The 20,446-nt window shown below is 44.3% G+C and overlaps 1 protein-coding gene across 1 annotated transcript in view; it reads right to left on the bottom strand.

Annotated features, from left to right (window-relative positions):
* ARPP21 (cAMP regulated phosphoprotein 21) overlaps window positions 1–13,269 on the bottom strand; it is a 419,327-nt gene extending 406,058 nt beyond the window's left edge. Inside the window, exons 1-5 of the mRNA XM_030203507.1 lie at window positions 13,010–13,269; window positions 11,196–11,413; window positions 9,822–9,863; window positions 8,936–9,025; window positions 2,693–2,834 (exon numbers count right to left, since the gene is read on the bottom strand). Coding sequence (XP_030059367.1) covers window positions 2,693–2,834; window positions 8,936–9,025; window positions 9,822–9,863; window positions 11,196–11,375 — 454 coding nt within the window. The 5' untranslated portion in view covers window positions 11,376–11,413; window positions 13,010–13,269. The remainder of the gene's footprint in view (window positions 1–2,692; window positions 2,835–8,935; window positions 9,026–9,821; window positions 9,864–11,195; window positions 11,414–13,009) is intronic.
* Between the last annotated feature and the right edge of the window lie 7,177 nt (window positions 13,270–20,446).

Below are 20,446 nucleotides of genomic sequence, written 5' to 3'. Positions count from 1 at the left end.
TCCATGCTCCCTCTGCCCCGGAACAGGTTCCTGTTCTGGGGCAGAGGGAGCATGGAACGAACGAAGGACAGGCGTGCGCGGAACCCCCCCAGCAGCGTCCACCCGGGGGTTCTTTCGCTTTCACCAAGGGGGGGCACTGTACCCAGGGGGCTGGGCGCATTGGCGATCTGCCCCGGGTGTCAGCCCCCCTAGGAACGCCACTGGAGAAAACTCCAGTGCTGGGCTCCCCTTAGAGGCTGGGGAGGAGCAGACACAAGGCTTCAGAGCCTCTAGTTTGGGAGCACTGTTCTCCACTGCATTGCCTGCCCGCAATAGGGCAGGCAGGTAGGCAATGTGGCAGAGAACAGTGCTGGAGAAAGGCTTCTGTTGGTGGGGCTTGAGATACCCCCGCCAGCCAAGGCATTTGGAGTTGTGGCAAAATGTGCCCCTCCCCAATTTTTCTGGTCTGGCTACATGGTGGTCTGGGGGTCCCTGGCCGCATTCTGGGGGTGGGGGGGCTGGCTCAGTCTCTTGGCGCCCATGGCTATAGATACCATGGATGCACTTGCCTATCTTTGAGCATTCCAGGATCAACACCTTTTATAGAATAGTGCCAGGATCCACACTCAACTCTGGACACGAGGACTTACACCAACTGAAACCAGGTGTAAATCTCAGTGTACAAGTTGGGTACAGATCCATGTTATCCTGTAGCACTGTGTGCATTTTAAGGGAATGTCCCTGATTACCCATGCCCCTTCCCAGGGCAAATCCGCCTAAAAACACTTAGGTGCTATTCTTTAAATAGGTATGTAAGTGTGTTTTCTGGTGGATCTGCCATTTCTGTCCTATTTTGGTGCCTTACAAACATTACAATTCTAACGTAGCATCTAATGTTCAGCACCATATATAGGAATTCCCGTTACTGTACAGTAACTGCAAAACTTCATCACACTTTAGTACAAAGGAGCCCAAAGGCTATTAACTTGACATATAAATATTTTCCATACATCTATATAGCCAAGCTCAGTAAAAACATGAGGCAGAACCAAAATACCATGAACTCAAAAAAGCAAAGCACATTCCAAACAGTATTTATCATATAAAACAGCCATGGCTGGGATACTCAGTACGGAACTTCAGGAGCTCAGATGAATCTTTATGGTCAGATGGCATAATGCCTTGGTGACAGCACTGAGCAACACTATTATGGAAGACCTGGGTTCAGTTTTAGTGCCCTTCAGACAGCCTTAAGGGAGTGTCACAACCCGCAAGAGGAGAAAAGTCCAGGCGATCAGTGAAACTGCAAAACCTGCTGCCTGGCCAGGGTATTCGCAAGGAGAGCTGCTGCTGTTTGGCACCTGAACAAGGACGGTCACCGTGATGACAGTTTACATGGGAAAACCCTTCCAGTTAAATTGAAAATGAAGATTCAGAGGGATATGACCTCAGTAGAGGCCAGTTCTAATGTAAAAAGGAGGAGAAGTAAACTAGTGACTATCAAATCCTCCCCCTTCACCTATAAGCCTATACAATTACTCAACGAAAGCACATCTAAAATGATGGTAAATCCCTGTAATTTTAAAAAAAATGTCTAGAAAAACACTACCTGCCAAAATGCCTTCCAACTTTAACACCTGTTGCATGATTAGATGCATAAATGGAAATAAATTTAACACAGCTAATACTGATCATGCAAATGAGAAACATGGTTCTGGACTACTCACTAAGGGGCCCTTTCATTAAAGGGTTGCCGAGCAGTAACGGGCTTGCCGTGTGGCAAATTGGAACAACTGCAGGCCTAATGTCGCCTCTGGTGGTAGTTCTGCCCCCAGTGTGCGGCATTTCCAGTGCTACCAAAATTCCAGAAAACCCCTGGTGGTAACTGGGCAGCACCGCATTCAACCCGGTTACCGCCGGGTTATCGTGGGAGCCTTTTACGCCACCTCAGTTGGTGGTGATCAGTGCTCCCCCCCCCCCCGAAATGAATGCATGATAAATTCAAACTTACCTCATGGCCATTTCTTTTTTGGGGGCTTTTTATCTGCTGTGGTAAAAAGGGCCTCAGCACATAGCAAAAATGGTCGCTGCCTGTAGCACAGGGCCCTTTTTACTGCAGCTTAGTAAAAGGGCCCCTAAACTAACCAAAGAGAATAGAAGAAGGGTGCTTGAAAATGTGTGACATGTCTGACACCAATAGAAACCTAATTGTAGTTTTTAGACATTTTAAGTTCCTCTCACAATAAAATACTTCATGATATTTTCTAAATTTGAGTAGTGGGAAAGAGAACACAGTATTTCACATCTCATTGTTCTGCTCATTAAACACTGCTGAATTAACAGTGAAAATTAAAGAGGTCAAGCCTAAACATTTGAACTGTTCAGCCTCTATTCCTATACACAGAAAAGAACCATTAAGCTCTCAGAGAAGCAGAAGCAGGCAATCTCCAACAAAAGTGACAGCTCCTTCAAATTAGGCTCCATGCTCATGCTAGAGCTACCCTTTTCCCATTTACAAACCAATAACAGAAAACCTTCAAAATGTCACACAGTGTCAGAACCTGATTCTAGCACAATAAAAACATTAAGGGACTTATCTAATGCAAAACCATCTAATTATAAGAAAAATCTCTTTACAGCAGCCACCTAAGATCCTCCTCATCCCTCCCCACCCCCATGCCCCCACGATTAAGCCACAGTACTAATGTTTTACCTTTTGACAAAATTCTGCTCTTGTTTTTTTCGCAGGCTCTGTCTCTCTCTTTAGATTTCTCTTTGTCTTTTTCAAGGTCATCTTTTGTGGGTGTCTCGTCTTGCAGGCTGGGGGAACTGGATAGCTGCAGATGAACAGATTCCTGTTTCATAAAACAAAACTCCATATAGTATTGAAAATAGTAATTGGATTGGCAGCTGTTAAAGTCACATCACAAGACTCTGAATTGCTATGGTGGAGAAATGCATTTCAGTGGCTAGATCAGAATGAGCACAAAATAACAAGTGTTAATTTGGGATGTATATTCATTTACCGTGTCATTTTCTGCCTGAAACAGACAGCCCTCCCCCCACCAACTTCAGGTTTTTACATGTAATTAATTAGTATTTGCACTCTTTCCCACAGAGTGCGCATTACCAATATTGCTCCTGTAACAAAAAAATTTGAAGAAAAAAAAATAAGATTCTTATAAATGACATGTGAAAACACCTCAAAACAAAAATATTGGAGGGGGGAGGGGGCTGTATACTCCTAATATTAATTTGATTTTTCTCACTATTATCCCATATCCCACTATTATCAACATCAGCATGTTTGCTAGCATCCCCACTCAACCATATTCTGAACGAGTGGCATATCTTTCGCTCCTTCTTGAGTTTTCAAGATGAACGTGAAAATGATGCATTATCCATTAGGATGGAGTTAAATATAATTTTCTCCAACTATTGTGAAAGCAAAGGGGTTTTTTTTCCATAGCAGGAATAGTGGTTTCAAAAGCAGAGATGATCAGTGTCATTTGTTTAGCAGAATTTGATAACCTGCTATTCCCTTGAGAATGAAAGCGGATAACATTCAACGCCTATAAGTGTACTACTGATTAAAAGCTGATAAATGATGAGGCACAACTAGATTCACATTGCTACACTGGTCAAAATTCTAATTGAACATTCTGTGCACAGAGGATAATTCACAAAAGTTGCTTCATTGGTATCCTCCATTTGTAACATCTCTAGAGCTTTGTTGCGTTTATGGACAATAGCTAAAGCATAATCTTATGGTGTGCAGTGCATTTATTTCACAGATATTTATAGGAAACTACAATAAAAACCCGTTACCCTTTTGATTGCAACTCATTTATGTGCGTGTTTGTCATGTAATAACCACTTCACCAACACATGAGCCAACATTCAAAGGGCCTTTAGCATTTTCAAAGATTATGAACTTTGGTAACAAAATATAGATGACTGGGGGGGGGGGGGGTTAACTAGGATTTCTTCATCTATCAAAAGAGCAGAGGTTGATCTTAGTTTCAAATATATCAATATTGATGCGATCTTCAAAGAATAGCACCTAATACCACAACGATGAAGCTGAACTGCCGGAGCCTGCTCTGTTTTTATCTCAGCTGGTGTTCTAGAAGAAAAGCTGAATGAAGCTTTTAGACACTTGAGAAAGATGCCTATGGTCCATAATGATGTGCTAACGGTTTATCCAAAGGCTTCTGTTGTAATGAAAATTTTTAACAATATAAATTCATGCCACAGAACTTTAATAGCTAGAACATTAAAATTAAATTTTTTTTGCTTTATACTTCAAAGGAAATCAAAATGTTTGATTTCACTGTAAGTACGTAAGCATCACAATACTAGGACTGTACTGGTCTTTAGCTGCCATCATCTACTATGTTACAAAAGTCCATTAACCCGGTATCATATTTCTAACCGTGGCCAGTCCAGGTCACAAGTACTTGGCAAGATCTCAAAATAGTAAAACAGATTTAATAATGCTTATCCCAGGTGTAAGCAGTAGATTTCCCCCAAGTCCATCTTAAGGGTTTATAGACTTTTCTTTTAGGAACTTGACCAAATCTTTTTAAAACCCTGCTAAATGAACTCATTTACCCCACAGTCTCTGGCAATAAATTCTAGAGCTGAATTACATATTGAATAGAGAAATATTTTCTCCAATTTCTTTTACATTTACTACTTAGAAGTTTCATTGTGTGTCCCCTAGTTCTTATATTTGGGAAGAATAAACACTTCACTCAGCATTTTATAGACCTCCATCATCTTTCCCCCTCAGCCATCTCTATATGCTGAAAAACCCTAGCCTGTTCTTATAGGAAGTTATCCCATCCCCTTTTTCATTTTTGTCACCCTTCTCTGTACCTGTTCTAACTCTGCTATACCTTTTTGAGATTGCAATGACCAAAACTGCAAATAGCAATTGAGGTGTGGTCAACACCATGGCATGATACAAAGGCATTATAATATTCTCAGTTTTCTTTTTCATTCTTTCCCTAATAAGTCCTAACATTCTATTTGCTTTCCTAGCCACCACTGCACATTGAGCAGAGAGTTTCAACATATCATCAACGATGACATTTAAATAGCTTTCCTAGCTGGCGATTCTTAATATGGAATCTCGCATCACTTAGCTATAGTTTGGGTTCCCCTTTCCCACATGCATCACTTTGCACTTGCTCACAATACATTTCATCTGCCATTCTAGTAAGATGCTTTTATTGTGATTTAACAACTTTTAAATAACTGTGTCATTAGCAAATATAATCACCCTTCACACTTTATTCCCGTTTTCAGATGATTTATAAATATGTTAAAAAGCAGTGGCCCCATCACAGACTGCTATGGAACTCCACTATTTACCTTTTTCCATTTAATCCACATTAGTACACTACTTCTCATCTCATGGCTTTTTCATTTCCTCAAGATTCATTCACAGGGTACTTTGCAAAATGCCTTCTAAAAATCCAGATATACAGTATCAACTGACTCACCTTTAGCTACATGTTTATTACCCCTTAAAGGAAATGCAGCAAATTGGCAAGGCAAGATTACCCTTGGCTAAATCTATGTTGGCTTTTTCCCATTAATCCATACCGATATATATATACTTGGCAATGTTTGTTTGTTTGTTTTTTTTTGAATAGATAATAGTCTCTACCATTTTACTTAGCACAGATGTCAGGCTCACCGGTCTATTTAATTTCCAGTGTCACCTCTGGGACCCTTTTTTTTTTTTTAAATGACATTCGATTGGCCACCTTCCAATCTTCTGGTACCATGCTTAACTTTAAATATTTTACCAATTACTAATTAATAGATCAGTAATTTCATTTTTTAATATGTCAGTACTCTGGGATGTATACCGTTCAGTCCACGTGATTTGGTACTCTTTAGTTTGTCAAACTGCCCCATTATAATCTTCCAGGTTTACAGATATTTCTTCCAGTTCCTCTGGCTTATCAATATTAATTGCCATTTCTAGCATGGGCATCGCCACGACATCTTCCTCAGTGAATACCAAAAACAAAGAATTTGTTTAGGGGTCCTTTTACAAAAGGTGTGCTAACAGATTTAGTGTGCATTAAATAAGACACCCATAGGAATATATAATGGGTGTCTTATTTAGCATATGCTGATTATTAGCATGCACTAAATCTATTGCATCTGAGTAAAAGGATCCCTTAGTTTTTCTATTATTTATTAGGATTTATTTACCGCCTTTTTGAATGAATTCACTCAAGGCGGTGTACAGCAATAATAAATCAAACATACACAATACAGAATTACACTAGTAAAAAAAATACAAACTATGGCATAGTATGTTATCTTACAATGTCAACACAATATACAATAAAACATTTTAATAGACAACATAGGGCATAAGCAAAGATGGAACATAAGGTGGGATAGAGTAACAGGAGTAAGAAAATAAAGGACTAGTTTAAAGAAAGTTGTTTAACATGATCTTAGCTAGGGTAGGAGTGGATGAACATGTCCTGCTATAGTAATTACGGCCTTATCCTCCTGAGCTCCCCTTTAACCGTCCCTCCCCCATCATCTAGTGATCCAATTGATTCTTTTACAAGCTTCTTGCTTCTAATGTACCTAAAGATTTTTTTTTAAAGTATTTTTGCCTCCAAAGCAAACTTCTCTTCAACGCTCTCTTTACCTTCCTTATTAATGCTTTGCATTTGACTTGCCTTTCCTTATGCTGTTTCCTATTATCTTCAGTCAGATCCTACTTCCATTTTCTAAAGGATATTCATTTTGCTCTAATAACCTCCTTCACTTCACTTTTTAACCATGCCAGCTATTATTTGGCCTTCCTTCTGTCTTTAATGGGGAGACTATATCTGGTCTGGGCTTCCAGGATAGTATTTTTTTAACATCCCCATCTAATGTAAATTTTTACCTTTGCAGCTGCTCCTCTTAACATTTTTTTTGACCATTTTCACCATAGCTGACAGGAAGAGTGGTTTTCAAATATGAAATGTGTCTGCTGAAACATGGGAGATACTTAAGTCTCCTGTAAATCCTTGAAAAACCATCTGATGACTAAACTTTCATTCAGCCCAGCAAGGGAGCCAAGGCTATTATGAATGTAGAGAGCAAGGTCAATGAGTGTAAATAAAAATCACCTCACCAGCTAATTGATGTCTACTAATAATGCTGCCAGTAGCCAATTAATATTAAATGCATGAAAGAAAAACATGAATGCAAACTAGGTTCTAAGCTGCTTGTAAGATTTTAATAAAACGTTAAACTGCATGTATATTCATATAGATAAAAATTGTATGTATATATAGATATAGATCAATCAATATAAATGTAGAGATATCGAAATACAGTATATGTTATACATTTCCTCTCTGAGCCAATGATGGGTTTTAACATTTTTGTTAAATTACATAAACCTAATTGCGCTACTATTTTCCAAATTCCCAGTTTTACAATAGAAAATAACTATACTGTACACAATGTTAGGGGCACAACAGCTGTTGTCTACATAGGAGGGAGAACAGGATCAATTTTAAGGATTCTTAACTGGGTAGGAACATTAAGCTAAGTAAATTTCCACAATGAAGAAAATCCAACATGGAGTCATTTTTATTCCCCACATGTCAATTCTCAGAGATTAGTATTCCCATTTACACCCCACTCCCCAAAAAAGAGGGGGGTTTTAATAAGAAAAAAACATTGGTTACTTTCTAGATGAAGATATTAAACTGATGGAATGTATATCTTTTTTAAGAAAAAATGGTTTATCAGGTTCTGCCTTTAAAAATTAGCATCTAAACCCAGACAGGCTGTTGAAACTATAATAGAGGGGAAAGAATGAAAAAAGCAAGATTGTGGTAATAAAAATTAGCAGATATGTCTATATATCTATACCTACAGTATGTATATATTTACATTTCTAGTAAATATAAAGTATATGTTTATATTTCTAGTAAATATAAAAGAAAAATATGTACAGTATATATGCAATGTGTAAAATAGAGCAGTCAACCATATATACAATACAGCACATTTTTAATCTCCAATAAAAATTAGGCTATCAATTCTTTCCCATCTAGGGCAGTAAAAAACATTTCCTTCTTACTTATTACACAAGAAGCAAAATATACAGCAAACACCATCAAATACAATACTGTACCCTACAAAATCAGTTTTAATGTTCATGACTAGATTCTTAAATAGGTTCAGAGTGAGTTCTTACAGTGCCAGGAGTTAAGATATTTTATTCAAATGGAAGACACACCGCTCGGTCTTGGTGTGCTGAAACACGCAGCAGAGAAGGGCTTATAATTATACTGACAGTGACTGCCAGCTGAAAATAAGCATTTGTTATCCACTATTTGAATAATATTTTAAAATATCTAGGACTGCGATTGTTCGATACCGATTCCACGCTGATGAATTCCTTCCATCAAAATTTACCTACTCTACATTCCTGCCACCATTACCTAAATTTACAGTGAAGTCTGTATACAGCACGCTTTAAATAGTATCTAACCATAGTGAATTCCTTCCAGCAAAATTCACCTACTCTACATTCCTGCTATCATTACCTACATTTAGAGTGAAAACTGTATATAACACACTTTAAATAGCATCTAACCATACTGAAAGACAGTTATATCTATCAGAGAAGTCTTATAAAGCAAAGTTTCATACAGAAGAATAATGATTTGTTTCCATGTCATTCTGTTATATAAATGCATTTTTATTCTTTATGGACTTGACGAATATCATAGGAGCTAGAAAAATGCAAATTAGCATGAAATATTAAGCAAGGAAATTAGAAGCCTAAGCTACATGAATACCACAGTTTTTCTATAGAAATAGAATAATTTTCATTTAAATTGTTATTTTTTAAATGTAAATATTTATAGAGAACAAAACAGAATCATGATTAGCAAGTTGAGAAACCTACCTGATTATCTGGGAAACCTTCTGCAAGTGACCGCGGGGAAGAATCTTCACACACAGCAAGACTCCGCACCAGCTTACCCTTACCACCTGACTGAATGACACAGGAAGAAGAAAGCGCTGAAAGGCAGACCTGCAAACAGACTCTCCATCAAAAATTCATTTAAAATGAATGAAGTGTTCACTAGCATGAGACAATGTCCGAGATGTTCAGTAAGGAACAGATGACTCTTCAAATAGTGTGCCCTGCTCAGCAGGCAGCATGTTAAGGGAATTATTTCACTTTTCTTAATTTTTTTTAAAATTTATACCTACCACAAATTATAAAAACTGCAGCCAAGTGCACCCTATGAGGGTAGAGGTATGGAACTGGGTCCTCTCTAAGCTAAAGCTGGTTTGAACACAGACAGGGGATATACTTTATTAAATCTGATCTGCCATTTAGAAATCCAATAAACCACTGTACCTTTAAAATACGTCAATATAGATATATAAAGGATTCTCACATTAGGACAAAGAAATTCAGAAGCATCAGATAATTTGCATATTTGCACAACTTATAGGTTTTGGATGTTGTGTTCAGTGCCATGCTTGCATGAACACACACAGACCTATCAGAGTTGGCAGAAAAATAAAACAGGTATATCTTATGTAAACATACATATTCAAGCATAGTAAAAGCTACAGACAACACAACACACTCCCAGGAGACAAAAAAAAAAAATCATAATATGGAATTCCTAATAAAACTCCAAAAATCCTTAAAGACAAAGACTACATGAAAAACATAGATTTATGTCCATTATTACATATGCAACGTCCCAAATTTAACTTTTTCATTAGCATATTATACAACAAGGGGAACTTCTATGATTGTGGATGAATCCTACCTTGGATCTCTTCTTCTGCTGGCTTTGCGTTGCACCTCGTTTCTGTATGTGGAAAATGAACAATTGATACTTAGTGGAAAAAAAAGTACTTTAAATAAACCTATCCTGTTGCTACCATTACTATATGCTGATTACATTCCAACTCCGTTAAGCTGCTTTGAATGCTAGCAGGCTTACAATAGGTTTTTCGCCCAAGTTTGTTCATTGACTTGACCTTTAAATGAGAAATATACTGGGCTGTATTTTCAGCAATCCTCAGTTGAGTGAGATGAACACTTATCTTGACTGTTTGTGCTCTCATTCTTTCCCTAGTTAGAGTGGTATTGGTGTGAATTCAGTACATGGTGAGAGATAAAGACCTGCATTGTCTATCTAATCTACCCAATAAGGATGCCAGAGCCATACCTGCTGCTTTGAGCAGGTCACACTCCTTCATGATCAAATACTGGCAACCACAAATAGGGTAGTTGGCACAATGATGGAAGAGTGGTTATATAATTTTGGTTGCAGCCTAATCGTATTCCATTGTCAATTCTTGATTAAACCAGCAATTCTACAGGTAGAGAAAACTGGCAACATTTTACTCGCTATCAACCTTAAGGTTCTTCCCCTCCCCTTCAGAGATAGCACTCATAACATATGATATGAATGCGATATAAAATATGCACGCTTGCTCTTGCTATTCTTGAGTCACTGCCCAGCACTGATCTTACTTTCCAACCACAAGAGTTTCCTCAAAGCATACTCCAGCCCATCCAAGTCGATCTTTCCATAATCAGGACACAGACCCTATAAGTCTGCCCTGTTTTGCCATATTTGGGGTACAGACAGTAGAAGTGTGCGCTGGCTTTTACTTCTCAACTAGCAAAATTTCAGTCTAAGCACCACCAAGTTTTGTTTGGCCAAGTAAAACAGGTAAGTACATGATTATGCAAAGATGTGCAATGGTTTGGCTACCTTTCCAAAACAGTTCCCAGACTTTAAACTGATTTCCTGCAACCTCAGACAACAAAGACAGAAACAGAAGCAATTTCTACTTTGCCCCTTTCCACTTTTCATTATCATATTATCCCTAAACAGCTATTTAGTGTTTGAATGTTTGAGACCAGCTTTCAAGCAAACTGGCTTTTCTCTGCCAGATAGCCTTTCCTTGAAATAAAACCAGGAGATAATTATGAATTGCTTGCGATCTGGATAATAATTTAATGCAAAGCTGTGGCAAGAGATGAAAGCTGCAATGCACGCAAAGGAAAAATGTGAACAAAAAAAAAGATAAAAATCTGTGTAAAGCAGATGAAGACAAAAGAAAGAAAGGATCAACAGAATAATCACCACATGACATTTTTGAGCTGTGTCCTCCCCCTTTTATCTCACCTGGAACTCTGTCCTTGCATCGTTCAGTTTTTCATCTTTTTCCTTTTCGTTCTCCTCTACCTCAAAGCTTTCCGTTTGATTAATGATGCTTTTCTCTGGGTTTGGTGAGGAGGTCTCTGGCTCCCGATCTTTTCCAGCTTCCTTCACTGTGTCCTGGTTCAATGTACCTTGCTCAGACATTCTCCCAGAAAGAAATTAAAAGAACAAGATTTGATGACCTAGGAGGTCAAGACATTAAAAAAAAAAGTTGGAAATAAAAAAATATATATCCAGGCAAGTCATTTCTTTTGATAATTGAACCGGCGAAATAAAGGAACGGAATATTACAGTCTCCTGTCATTCAGCCTCTGTCTTGTGTACACAGTGCATGGTAGACTCTACGGGGAGAAAACAATTCAATTGAAGGGGTAATAATTCAATATAAATATGAAATCTAAATTTGGCAATAAAGCCTTCAGGGTCAACATTGCCAGGCATCAGACTGACAGCTCCATTATTAAAATCTTAAGCCTCTTCCCGAGCCCCATGTCACTCTCGAGCTGTGGCAATCTTACTGGAAACCCCTGGTAGGGAGTGTAATGAAGATATCTTAACAGCACTGCATTACTTGCAGCTGACAATGGCTGCCGTTCACAAGCTCTAAATGGCTTTTCAAAGTTAAAGCCTATTATTATTTCCCTAACCCTCCCTCCACAACACCCTCAACCCTCGCCCACTGATCGGTTGTCAGATGAATCTCATGAATAATTTAGCGCCTTTCTTTTTCAACTTCCACCCCCTCCACCCCCTTCCTCCCCCCCCCTGCACTCCTTGAAAGTGCCTTAAAGAAAAACAGAAGCAGAAGAAAAAAATAAAACCCTGTTATATCTGTAACCGATTCAAATGAAAGACACGTTAATGTTCTTCTCTCTTCTATTTAGCAACACCGAAAGTAATAAGGGAAGTTCACCTGATCAATATTTTACTGATTTTTCATAGAGAAGCATATGCATTAGGGTAAATGTCCACCTTTTATATTTCACACATTTATTCTAGGCTAGATTCAGCTGCTTGCATTGATTCTATTTGTTTATCTTGATTCCTAGTCATTAATTGCCGAAAGGAGGTTATTAGCTGCATCCTGCAATTAGCCTTTTGTTTCTATGCACAGAATTTAAAACGCCAGTGCTTCACATTTTTTTTTGACTGGGGCGCAATTTATGTATTTGTCAAATACCCCGAAAACACCCTAACATTTCCAATAGAAACCTGATAATATAATGTTATATATATAATGCACCTAACGTTTTACTTTCCTGTTTCCTGAAGTTTGTCCAGCCTGGGTCTATATATACATAACATTACATCCTTCCTTGCTAGGGATTAAAGGGGGGGGGGGAGGTTGACGAAACAAATCTATTATAATGTCTATGAGTTTTACAGGTCTAAGTGACAATACCTTAATAGACGGGCCAAAAAAAAACACGTACAAGCACAAGTATGTTACAGCTATTATTTCAAAATTATCCAACTTTCTGTCATGCGGGAAAATGGCTTCCTTCACAACATAGCTGGCAGCAGGTGATTATGTTGTTCATTTCTACTTCTATGTCCTAGTTGAAAGCATTTCATTAAAAATTAATCCAGTCCGTTTAACAGGAAATGAAGGATTTGGAAGGCATTCTGTTATTAGATTTATCGTGTGGCATTACTGCATGCGTGTTGCATGCATAGCTATCATGCAAGTTATCAGCAAGGCACACTAAAAGTCAATTACAGTGGCCGATCAGTCACCTAATAACAACAACAACAACAAACCAGGTCATTTACTCTACCTTCTGAGCAGACTTCCGCCTCTAATTCTTGATGTGTTCTTTCGAGCTGCTTCTGTTGCTGTTCTCTGCTAAAATCCACACAAATGATCAATGGCAGAGTGAGTCCCATGTCCCATTAACAGTTCAGAATGCCAGTCTTCATGCTGTTCCATCAGACAGTTTGACAGATCATCATCAGCCCGGATAGAGACAAAAAGTAAATAATAATGGCGGTAATAATCATGGCAGGGTTAAAGATGGAATAAGTAGAACCAGATTTTCCAACACTAATGACCAGCTTCAAGCAAATGACTTGCACAGCTTGATTCAGCTCCACCTGTCTCAGACTGCCTGCCTCTTCTTTAATGAAGGCTACAGCCGGCTGTTCGACTCATAACAGCTCCTATGCAAAGAGCTAAAATTAACAATTGCATTATGCACTGAAGATTATGAACACCAATTCCAACCTTCTTTAGTGAATTCTGGCAGGCTGCATTTGAGAGGAACATATATACACACAGATGCACACACACACACACACGCACACACACTCACACACACACACACACACACACACACACACACATATATAAACATTCTCTCGCTCTTTTTTTTTTTTTTTGCTCTCTCTGTTTCTATTGAATTCAGTGTTTTCTCTAAGCAAAAACTTTGTCCAGTTTTATTTTGGATCTACCGTTTGTTTCAAATGCAGGAACTTAACCCCTGCTGAGGACTTGCAAACCTTAAAAAAAAAAAAAAAAAAAAAGAGTCTGCCTCAGAAATTACCATGAATAAAAGGCCCAAGAGCTTGTCTCGACGGGCCCCGTTAAGCGAGGGCTGGGCCCGTTCGAGACATCTCTAGTTAGGGGCGAGCGAGGGGAAGGGGGGGTCGGAAGCGCCACGCGCGTGATGCGCGGAAGGGTTTGCTGTGAGTGGCCAGTTAAAGCAAGTGGCTGCCTGGCGGGTCTTGGGGGGCTGCCATTGGTGGATGGCAGCGTGGGGGGGCGGGGCTAAGGGGGGAATAAAAGAAGGTCCTCCGAGGCTCAGGGCGTTTTCCCTGTTCCTCGGAGGTTTGCAGAGACGAGCTGTGCAGCTTTTCAAGAGCGATAGAGGCTGTGAGAGTGAGGAGAACTTCCAGACTCACAGCTGCGGTGGCTCAAAGGAAAGGTTCCTGCCTTCACAGAGTTGTGTCGGCAACTTCGGGCGAGACGGCAGAGGAGGATCAGGGCATGGAGCTCTCATTTTGCGCCAGTGACTCCATAAGTGGCAGCCCAGCACACGTGAGTACGGGGGGGAGGGGCAGATCTAAGGAGGCTGCCCAGATGGCCATTGCTGCGGACGTAGCCTTAGGAACAGGAAAGAAGTGGCAGAAGAAAACATATCACGTGGGCGTAGGCTCGCGGGGGGTGCGCAGACGGCGGGAGATGCGGGGTGGGGCTGGTGGGGGAGGCCTCTTTTCCCCAGCTGGTGGATCACAGGGGAGAAGGGGGGGAGAGCAATAGGAGTCTCGGCGGCTGGCTTGAGGAGCGGGTTGGGGGGGTGTCCAGTGAGCGGGCAGGCTGTTGGGGCATGCAGAGTGGTGCATGACGCTCCAAGGGCATCAGCAGAGTTTTTCCACGGGGGTGCTGGGGAGGTAGTCACATGGGGAGTGGGCAGTGCCACATTTCCGCAGCAGTGGGGGGCCTGCCCCCCTTTTGGGCTGCCTTCATGGGTGGCGCCAGTGGCCCCCTCCGGGCTGTTCCCTGGATGGGCGGGAAGGCTGCGGGAGACCCGAGATGGGGGGGGGGGGGGGTGTATGGCAGGTGGAGGGGCTCTCGCCAGGGAGGAGAGGTGGGACGACAGGTGGGCCGGTCCTGCTGCTTCCCCTGTTTTATACTCACAGGAACGGAATTACATGGACGCCACTGGAAGGGTTGCGGCAAGTCGGGAGGCGTGAGAGGCAGAGCATCCTTCGACGTCCATGGCAGGAGGATCTGGCAACCAGATGATGGCAGGTCAGGAGCAGACCTTGCTAAGTGCAGAGGATACCACGCGGCAGGATGCAGCGAGAGCATATGGCCCGGCACCAGCTTCGGGGATGGCAGTGCCTGGTGCTGCAGCGTCTGGAGACGGTAATAAAGGGGGCCGTAGTGGGGGGCAGGGTAGGGGTGCGCGGCGCAAGTGGAGAGTGCGGGGGAAGCGGAGTAGGGACTCTTCCTCCCAGGGGCGTAGCCAGACAACAGATTTTGGGTGGGCCTAGGCAAGAAGTGGGAAGGCAACATGTGTTCTCCCCCACCACCAAAAAAATATATATATATTTCAGCTGGTGGGAAAACACTTCTTTCCACCTTGGTAGTTTGAAGTAGGCATGCGCTGAAAACTGAGCATGTACAGGTGTCGGTATCGTGGAGAGTAGCGTTTTCATTACCATCAGGGGGAAGTCTTCAGCTGGCGGAGCTTGGGATTCCCATCAGCTACCGCTAAATTGTGCTACTGTTGGGTGGGCCTGAACCCTAAGTGGGTGGGCCCTGGCTACGCCACTGCTTCCTCCTCTTCTGTTTCCTCTTCTTCCTCTACATCATCCTCCTCCACTTCTCAGGCAGGGGGCGGGATTCGGCACGAGGGCATGGCATCGGGTGCCGGGGAAGGGGCCCAAGGACTGCCGGCCTTAGTGGCCTTGTCGGAGCTTTGGGAGCAGGTGCCGCGCTCGTTACGGAAGAGGATCAGGCAAAGGTGGTGCATTGATATATTCCGTTTGTTGGAGGGTAGGAAGAAACGGATGTGCTCGAAGCGCGATAAACAGCAGACCGAAGGACTAAGGGAGCGCAAGGTCGCAAAGACGGTGGTCAATTGGATGCAATCCTTTTTCCGCCTGACCAGCGTCTGGGGGCGGAGGGACCTGAGTCAGTACGGCTTAATATTGGCATATGCGGATTCCATGATGGACGCGTTCCAGCGCTTTGGGGGTTGGGAGTGGCTAAACTACAATGAAGCATTCCGGGACAAAATGGAGGAGAACAAGCATATGATCTGGGGCACACAAGATATCAACCTCTGGTTGGTCCACATGGCCCCTAGATCCTTGGCGGTGGGGGGGCAGGGAAAGGGGGGTTTACTTCACCTGGCTTGGGCAAGCCCTTTCGAGCAGCGGGGAGGGGGAGTGCAGCACTGCGGGGGCCATCCCAGGTCAGCCTCTGAGGTCTGCTGGCAATTTAATAGAGTGACCTGCCTTTTCCCGGATTGTAAGTTTTGCCATGCCTGCTCCGCATGCGGGCAGGGACACACCGCAGTCAAATGTCCGAGGAAAGGGGCAGGGGTGCACCTGCCGCTAAACAGTAGGTGGGACGCATGGGCGCCCGCGCCTGTGAAGGTTGGTGTGATGCTGCCATGGCTCCACCAATACCCGTCGAAAAAAGCTGTGGTGACACTGGAGAAGGGCTTCACAGAAGGGTTCATTATTCCTTACCAGGGGCGGGTAGTTCTAATTGGGTTCGGAACTCGGTGTCTGTCTTAAAACTGAAGGAGGTAGTGTGCGGTAAACTGGACAAGGAGTTATGGTTGGGTAGGGTGGCGGGTCCGTTCGTCAGTCCCCCTTTTTGCCCCTTTATGCTGTCCCCGTTGGCAGTGATCCCGAAAAAGCAGACAGGAAAGTTCAGTTTGATACACAGCCTGTTCTATCCGCTGGTCAGGTCGGTGAACACGGGCATTCCCAAAGACTGCTGCTCAGTGCAATACACTTCATTTGATTGTGCGGTGCGACTCGTGTGACAGTGCGGAGTCGGAGCGCAGTAGAGAAAGTTGATATCGAGACGGCCTTTTATGTTGCTGCCGGTCCACCCGTCTGCCTTTCCGCTGCTCGGTTTTCAGTTTGAAGGGGTTTTACTTCGACCGATGTCGGCCGATGGGCTGTTCGGTGTCATGAGCTTACTACGAGCATTTCAGCTCCTTCGCGCATTGGGTGATGGTGCAGAAGGCGGGGTTGAACACTTTGGTGCATTATTTGGACGATTTCCTGTTCATAGGGGCCCACAATAGTGGAGATTGTAGTAGGTTGTTGGGAACTTTCTTGCAGTGGGGTTGGGACGCTGATGCAATATCTGGGCGATTTATTGATCATTGGGGCCAAGGATACTGGAGATTGCGGTAGGCTGTTGGGTGCCTTTCTACAGGTGGCGGCAGACTTTGGCATACCGCTGGCCTCCGACGAGACGGTGGGCCCTGCTTCGGTCCTGACGTTTTTGTGCATCGAGATCGACTTGGGGCGCGTGGTGATACGGTTGCCGCAAGAGACGGTGGTTCAAATGAGGAGCAGATCATGGGGTTGCTGCAGGGCAGGAAGGCCATGTTAGGGGCCATCCAGTTCTTGGTGAGTCTAAAAGTTGCTTGTAGAGTCATCCCGATGGGCCGTGCCTTTTCGTGGCATCTGGCAGTGGCGACATCCGGGGTAGTGCAGCCTCACCATCATGTCCGATTATCTGCGGGGGTGCGCAGTGATCTGCGGACGTGGATGGAATTCCTGTTGGCATTTAATGGTACGTTGACACTGCGGAGTGCAGTGGGGTCCAATGTGGATTTAGAGCTGTTTACAGATGCGGTGGGGAGCTCAGGTTTGAAGCGTACTGTGCGGGTGTTTGGAGTGCTGCCCCGTGGCGGTCAGCTGGGTTGAGGCGAAGAACATCACCTTTTGGAATTGTTTCCTGTAGGGGTAGCTCGCAAGCTGTGGCCGGGGCGGCTGCGGGATAGGAGCATACAAGTGTGGGGCGACAATCAGGGGGTGGTGGAGGTGGTGCACAAGCAGGTGGCGCAGTGTTTGACGGTGAACTCTTGGATTCGGGAATTGGTGCTGCGCTGTTCGCGTCGGAATTTACACCTTCAGGCTGGACATGTCCCTGGGCTGGACAATCGGGTAGCTGATGCGCCGTCTCGCTTGCAATTTTAGACTTTCAGGACCCTAGCACTGGAGGTGGACTTCGAAGGGCAGCGGATGCTGGAGCAGCTTTGGCGACTCGGAGACCCGAGTTGTGGAAGATGCTGAGGGCCTCGGTAGCACCGACAACTTGGTCTGCCTATGTCAGCGGCTAGGTCTAAGGGGCTAGCTGTCTTCAGAGTGGGGGCTGGTCCAGGGGGCAGGCTACCGATGAGCAGCTCGCTGCATACATCGCCAATGCTCAGAGTCAAGGGAGATCGCGTAGTGCGGTTAGGCGGCAGTTGGCGGGCTTCACATTTTCAGTAAGGCTTTCGGATGGGGGTCAACCTAGTACCCGTGTCCTAGTGGGCAGTGCCTTAAAAGGCTGGAGCAGAACAGTTCCTTCGATGGAGGATGTGCGCAGGCCGATCACCCATGGCGTGTTAGTGCGATTGTTGCACATAGTTGGGGAGGTGGCTTGGGCGGCTTTCGAAGCCAGACTATTCCGAACAACCATTGCCTGGGCTTTTATGGGACCTTTCGGGTGGGGGAGCTTGTGGCGAGGCACAGGGCAGCGGGTGGGTCCTTGGGATTACTGCACGAGAATGTACGCATTCAGGACAGCGTGTTGCGCATCAAGTTGTTGCGGTCTAAAACAGACCAGAGGAGGGTAGGGAGCATGATAGTGTCGAGGGGGATTTGAGGTATGGACTCCTGTCCAGTAACCTTGTTGACAGACTACTTAGAGGTTCGGCCCAGGGGCTCCTCCTCATGGTTGGTGCACGCTGACGGTACAGTATTGACGAGGTACCAATTTGCAGCGGTACTCTGTCAGTGTCTCAGAGCAGTGGGGGAGAACCCGAGTCAGTTTGGGATGCATTCCTTCCGCATTGGGGCGACAACAAGCGCCAGTCAAGCTGGCTTAGGAGCAGACACCATTCGCAGTATTGGCAGGTGGGCTTCGGGGGCCTATAGGAGCTACATCCGGCCTTTTTGAGAGGGCCTGGGTGCATTTGTCCGAGGTGGGCTTGGACTTGTTTTGCGGGATATCCAGGAATGTCTATAAAACAACTGGGGGACAGGGTCCAAGTAGGCAGCAGCTTTCTTGGGGGGGGGGGGAGGAGAGTCCTTGCGGGCACAAGGACCTCTCCCTGTGGCAAAAAGAAGCAATCAAACCCCGAGCTACGGGAGCTATGGCTCATGGGGGCTGAGCCAGGGCTTGACAGGCGGGTCGGGCGACCCGGAAGATGTGCGGAGGTCCGCATGGCTTAAGCCCTTGCTGTGATAGCGGGGCCCGGAAGAAGCCGAGAAGTTGCGGCTTTGCTAACATGGCGAGTGGCAGGGGGGGGGGGCTAACTGCTAATGTTAAGCCTGGACATATGTAGCTCGGGGTGGGGGGGCATATTATTTTGTCAAATTAATGAAGTTAATTAAGTACATGATTAATAAAGCAAGCTGCGGCCTATGGTTACCCAACTCTTGTGTTGGCGAGTTATTGGCGGGGCAGGTCAAAGGGGGGAAAGGGGGAGGGGGTAGTTGGGGTCGAATGGGGACCCAGCTCTAAGATTTATAAAAGGCCCGAGAGCTTGTCTCGACGGGCCCCGTTAAACGAGGGCTGGGCCCATTCGAGACAGCTCTAGTTAGGGGCGAGCGAGGGGAGGGGGGGGTCGGAAGCGCCACGCGTGACGCGCGGAAGGGTTTGCTGTGAGTGGCCAGTTAAAGCATGTGGCTGCCCGGCAGGTCTTGGGGGGCTGCCATTGGTGGATGGCAGCGTGGGGGGCGGGGCTAAGGGGGGGAATAAAAGAAGGTCTTTCGAGGCTCAGGGCATTTTCCCTGTTCCTTGGAGGAAGTTTGCCCACCCGCCCGCCCTAGCATGGGTATGTGGGTTGGGGGAAGTTTGTTTGGGGGGCAGTTTTTCTGGTTGTGTTTTTTTGTTACAGCAGATGAACTGGGAGTTTGTTGCAGCAGCAAAAAGAAGCAATCAAACCCCGAGCTACGGGAGCTATGGCTCATGAGGGCTGAGCCAAGGCTTGACAGGCGGGTCGGGCGACCCGGAAGATGTGCGGAGGTCCACGTGGCTTAGAGCCCGTGCTGTGATGGCTGGGCCCGGAAGAAGCCGAGAAGTTGCCGCTTTACTAACATGGCAAGCAGCGGAGTGGGGGTTAACTGCTGATGTTAATGTAGCTCGGGGTGGGGGGGGGGCATATTGTTTCGTCAAATTAATGAAGTTAATTAAGTACATGGTTAATAAAGCAAGCTGCGGCCTATGGTTACCCAACTCTGGTGTCGGCCAGTTATTGGCGGGGCAGGCCAAAGGGAGTAGATGGGGTCGAACGGGGTCCTGGCTCCAAGGTTTATAGCACAGACTGCACAATACAGTTTTCTGATTATCTGTTAGACTTATTTAAAGAGGCACAGAAATCAAGTAAAAAAAAAAACAACCAAAAATAAAATTCAACACTAAAAAAAATAGCAATAGAGAAACCAACGCCTTATCTTAGATCCAATGAAAGCATATGCCATAGGTCTCTCCTATAGACAATCCGATTTAACAGAGTGCTTCAAATCTGTTA

The sequence above is a fragment of the Microcaecilia unicolor genome, chromosome 1 (assembly GCF_901765095.1).
Source record: "Microcaecilia unicolor chromosome 1, aMicUni1.1, whole genome shotgun sequence".
Classification (NCBI taxonomy): domain Eukaryota; kingdom Metazoa; phylum Chordata; class Amphibia; order Gymnophiona; family Siphonopidae; genus Microcaecilia; species Microcaecilia unicolor.
Note: the sequence above shows the minus strand (reverse complement) of the source record. Positions and strands in the feature narration are given on the sequence as shown.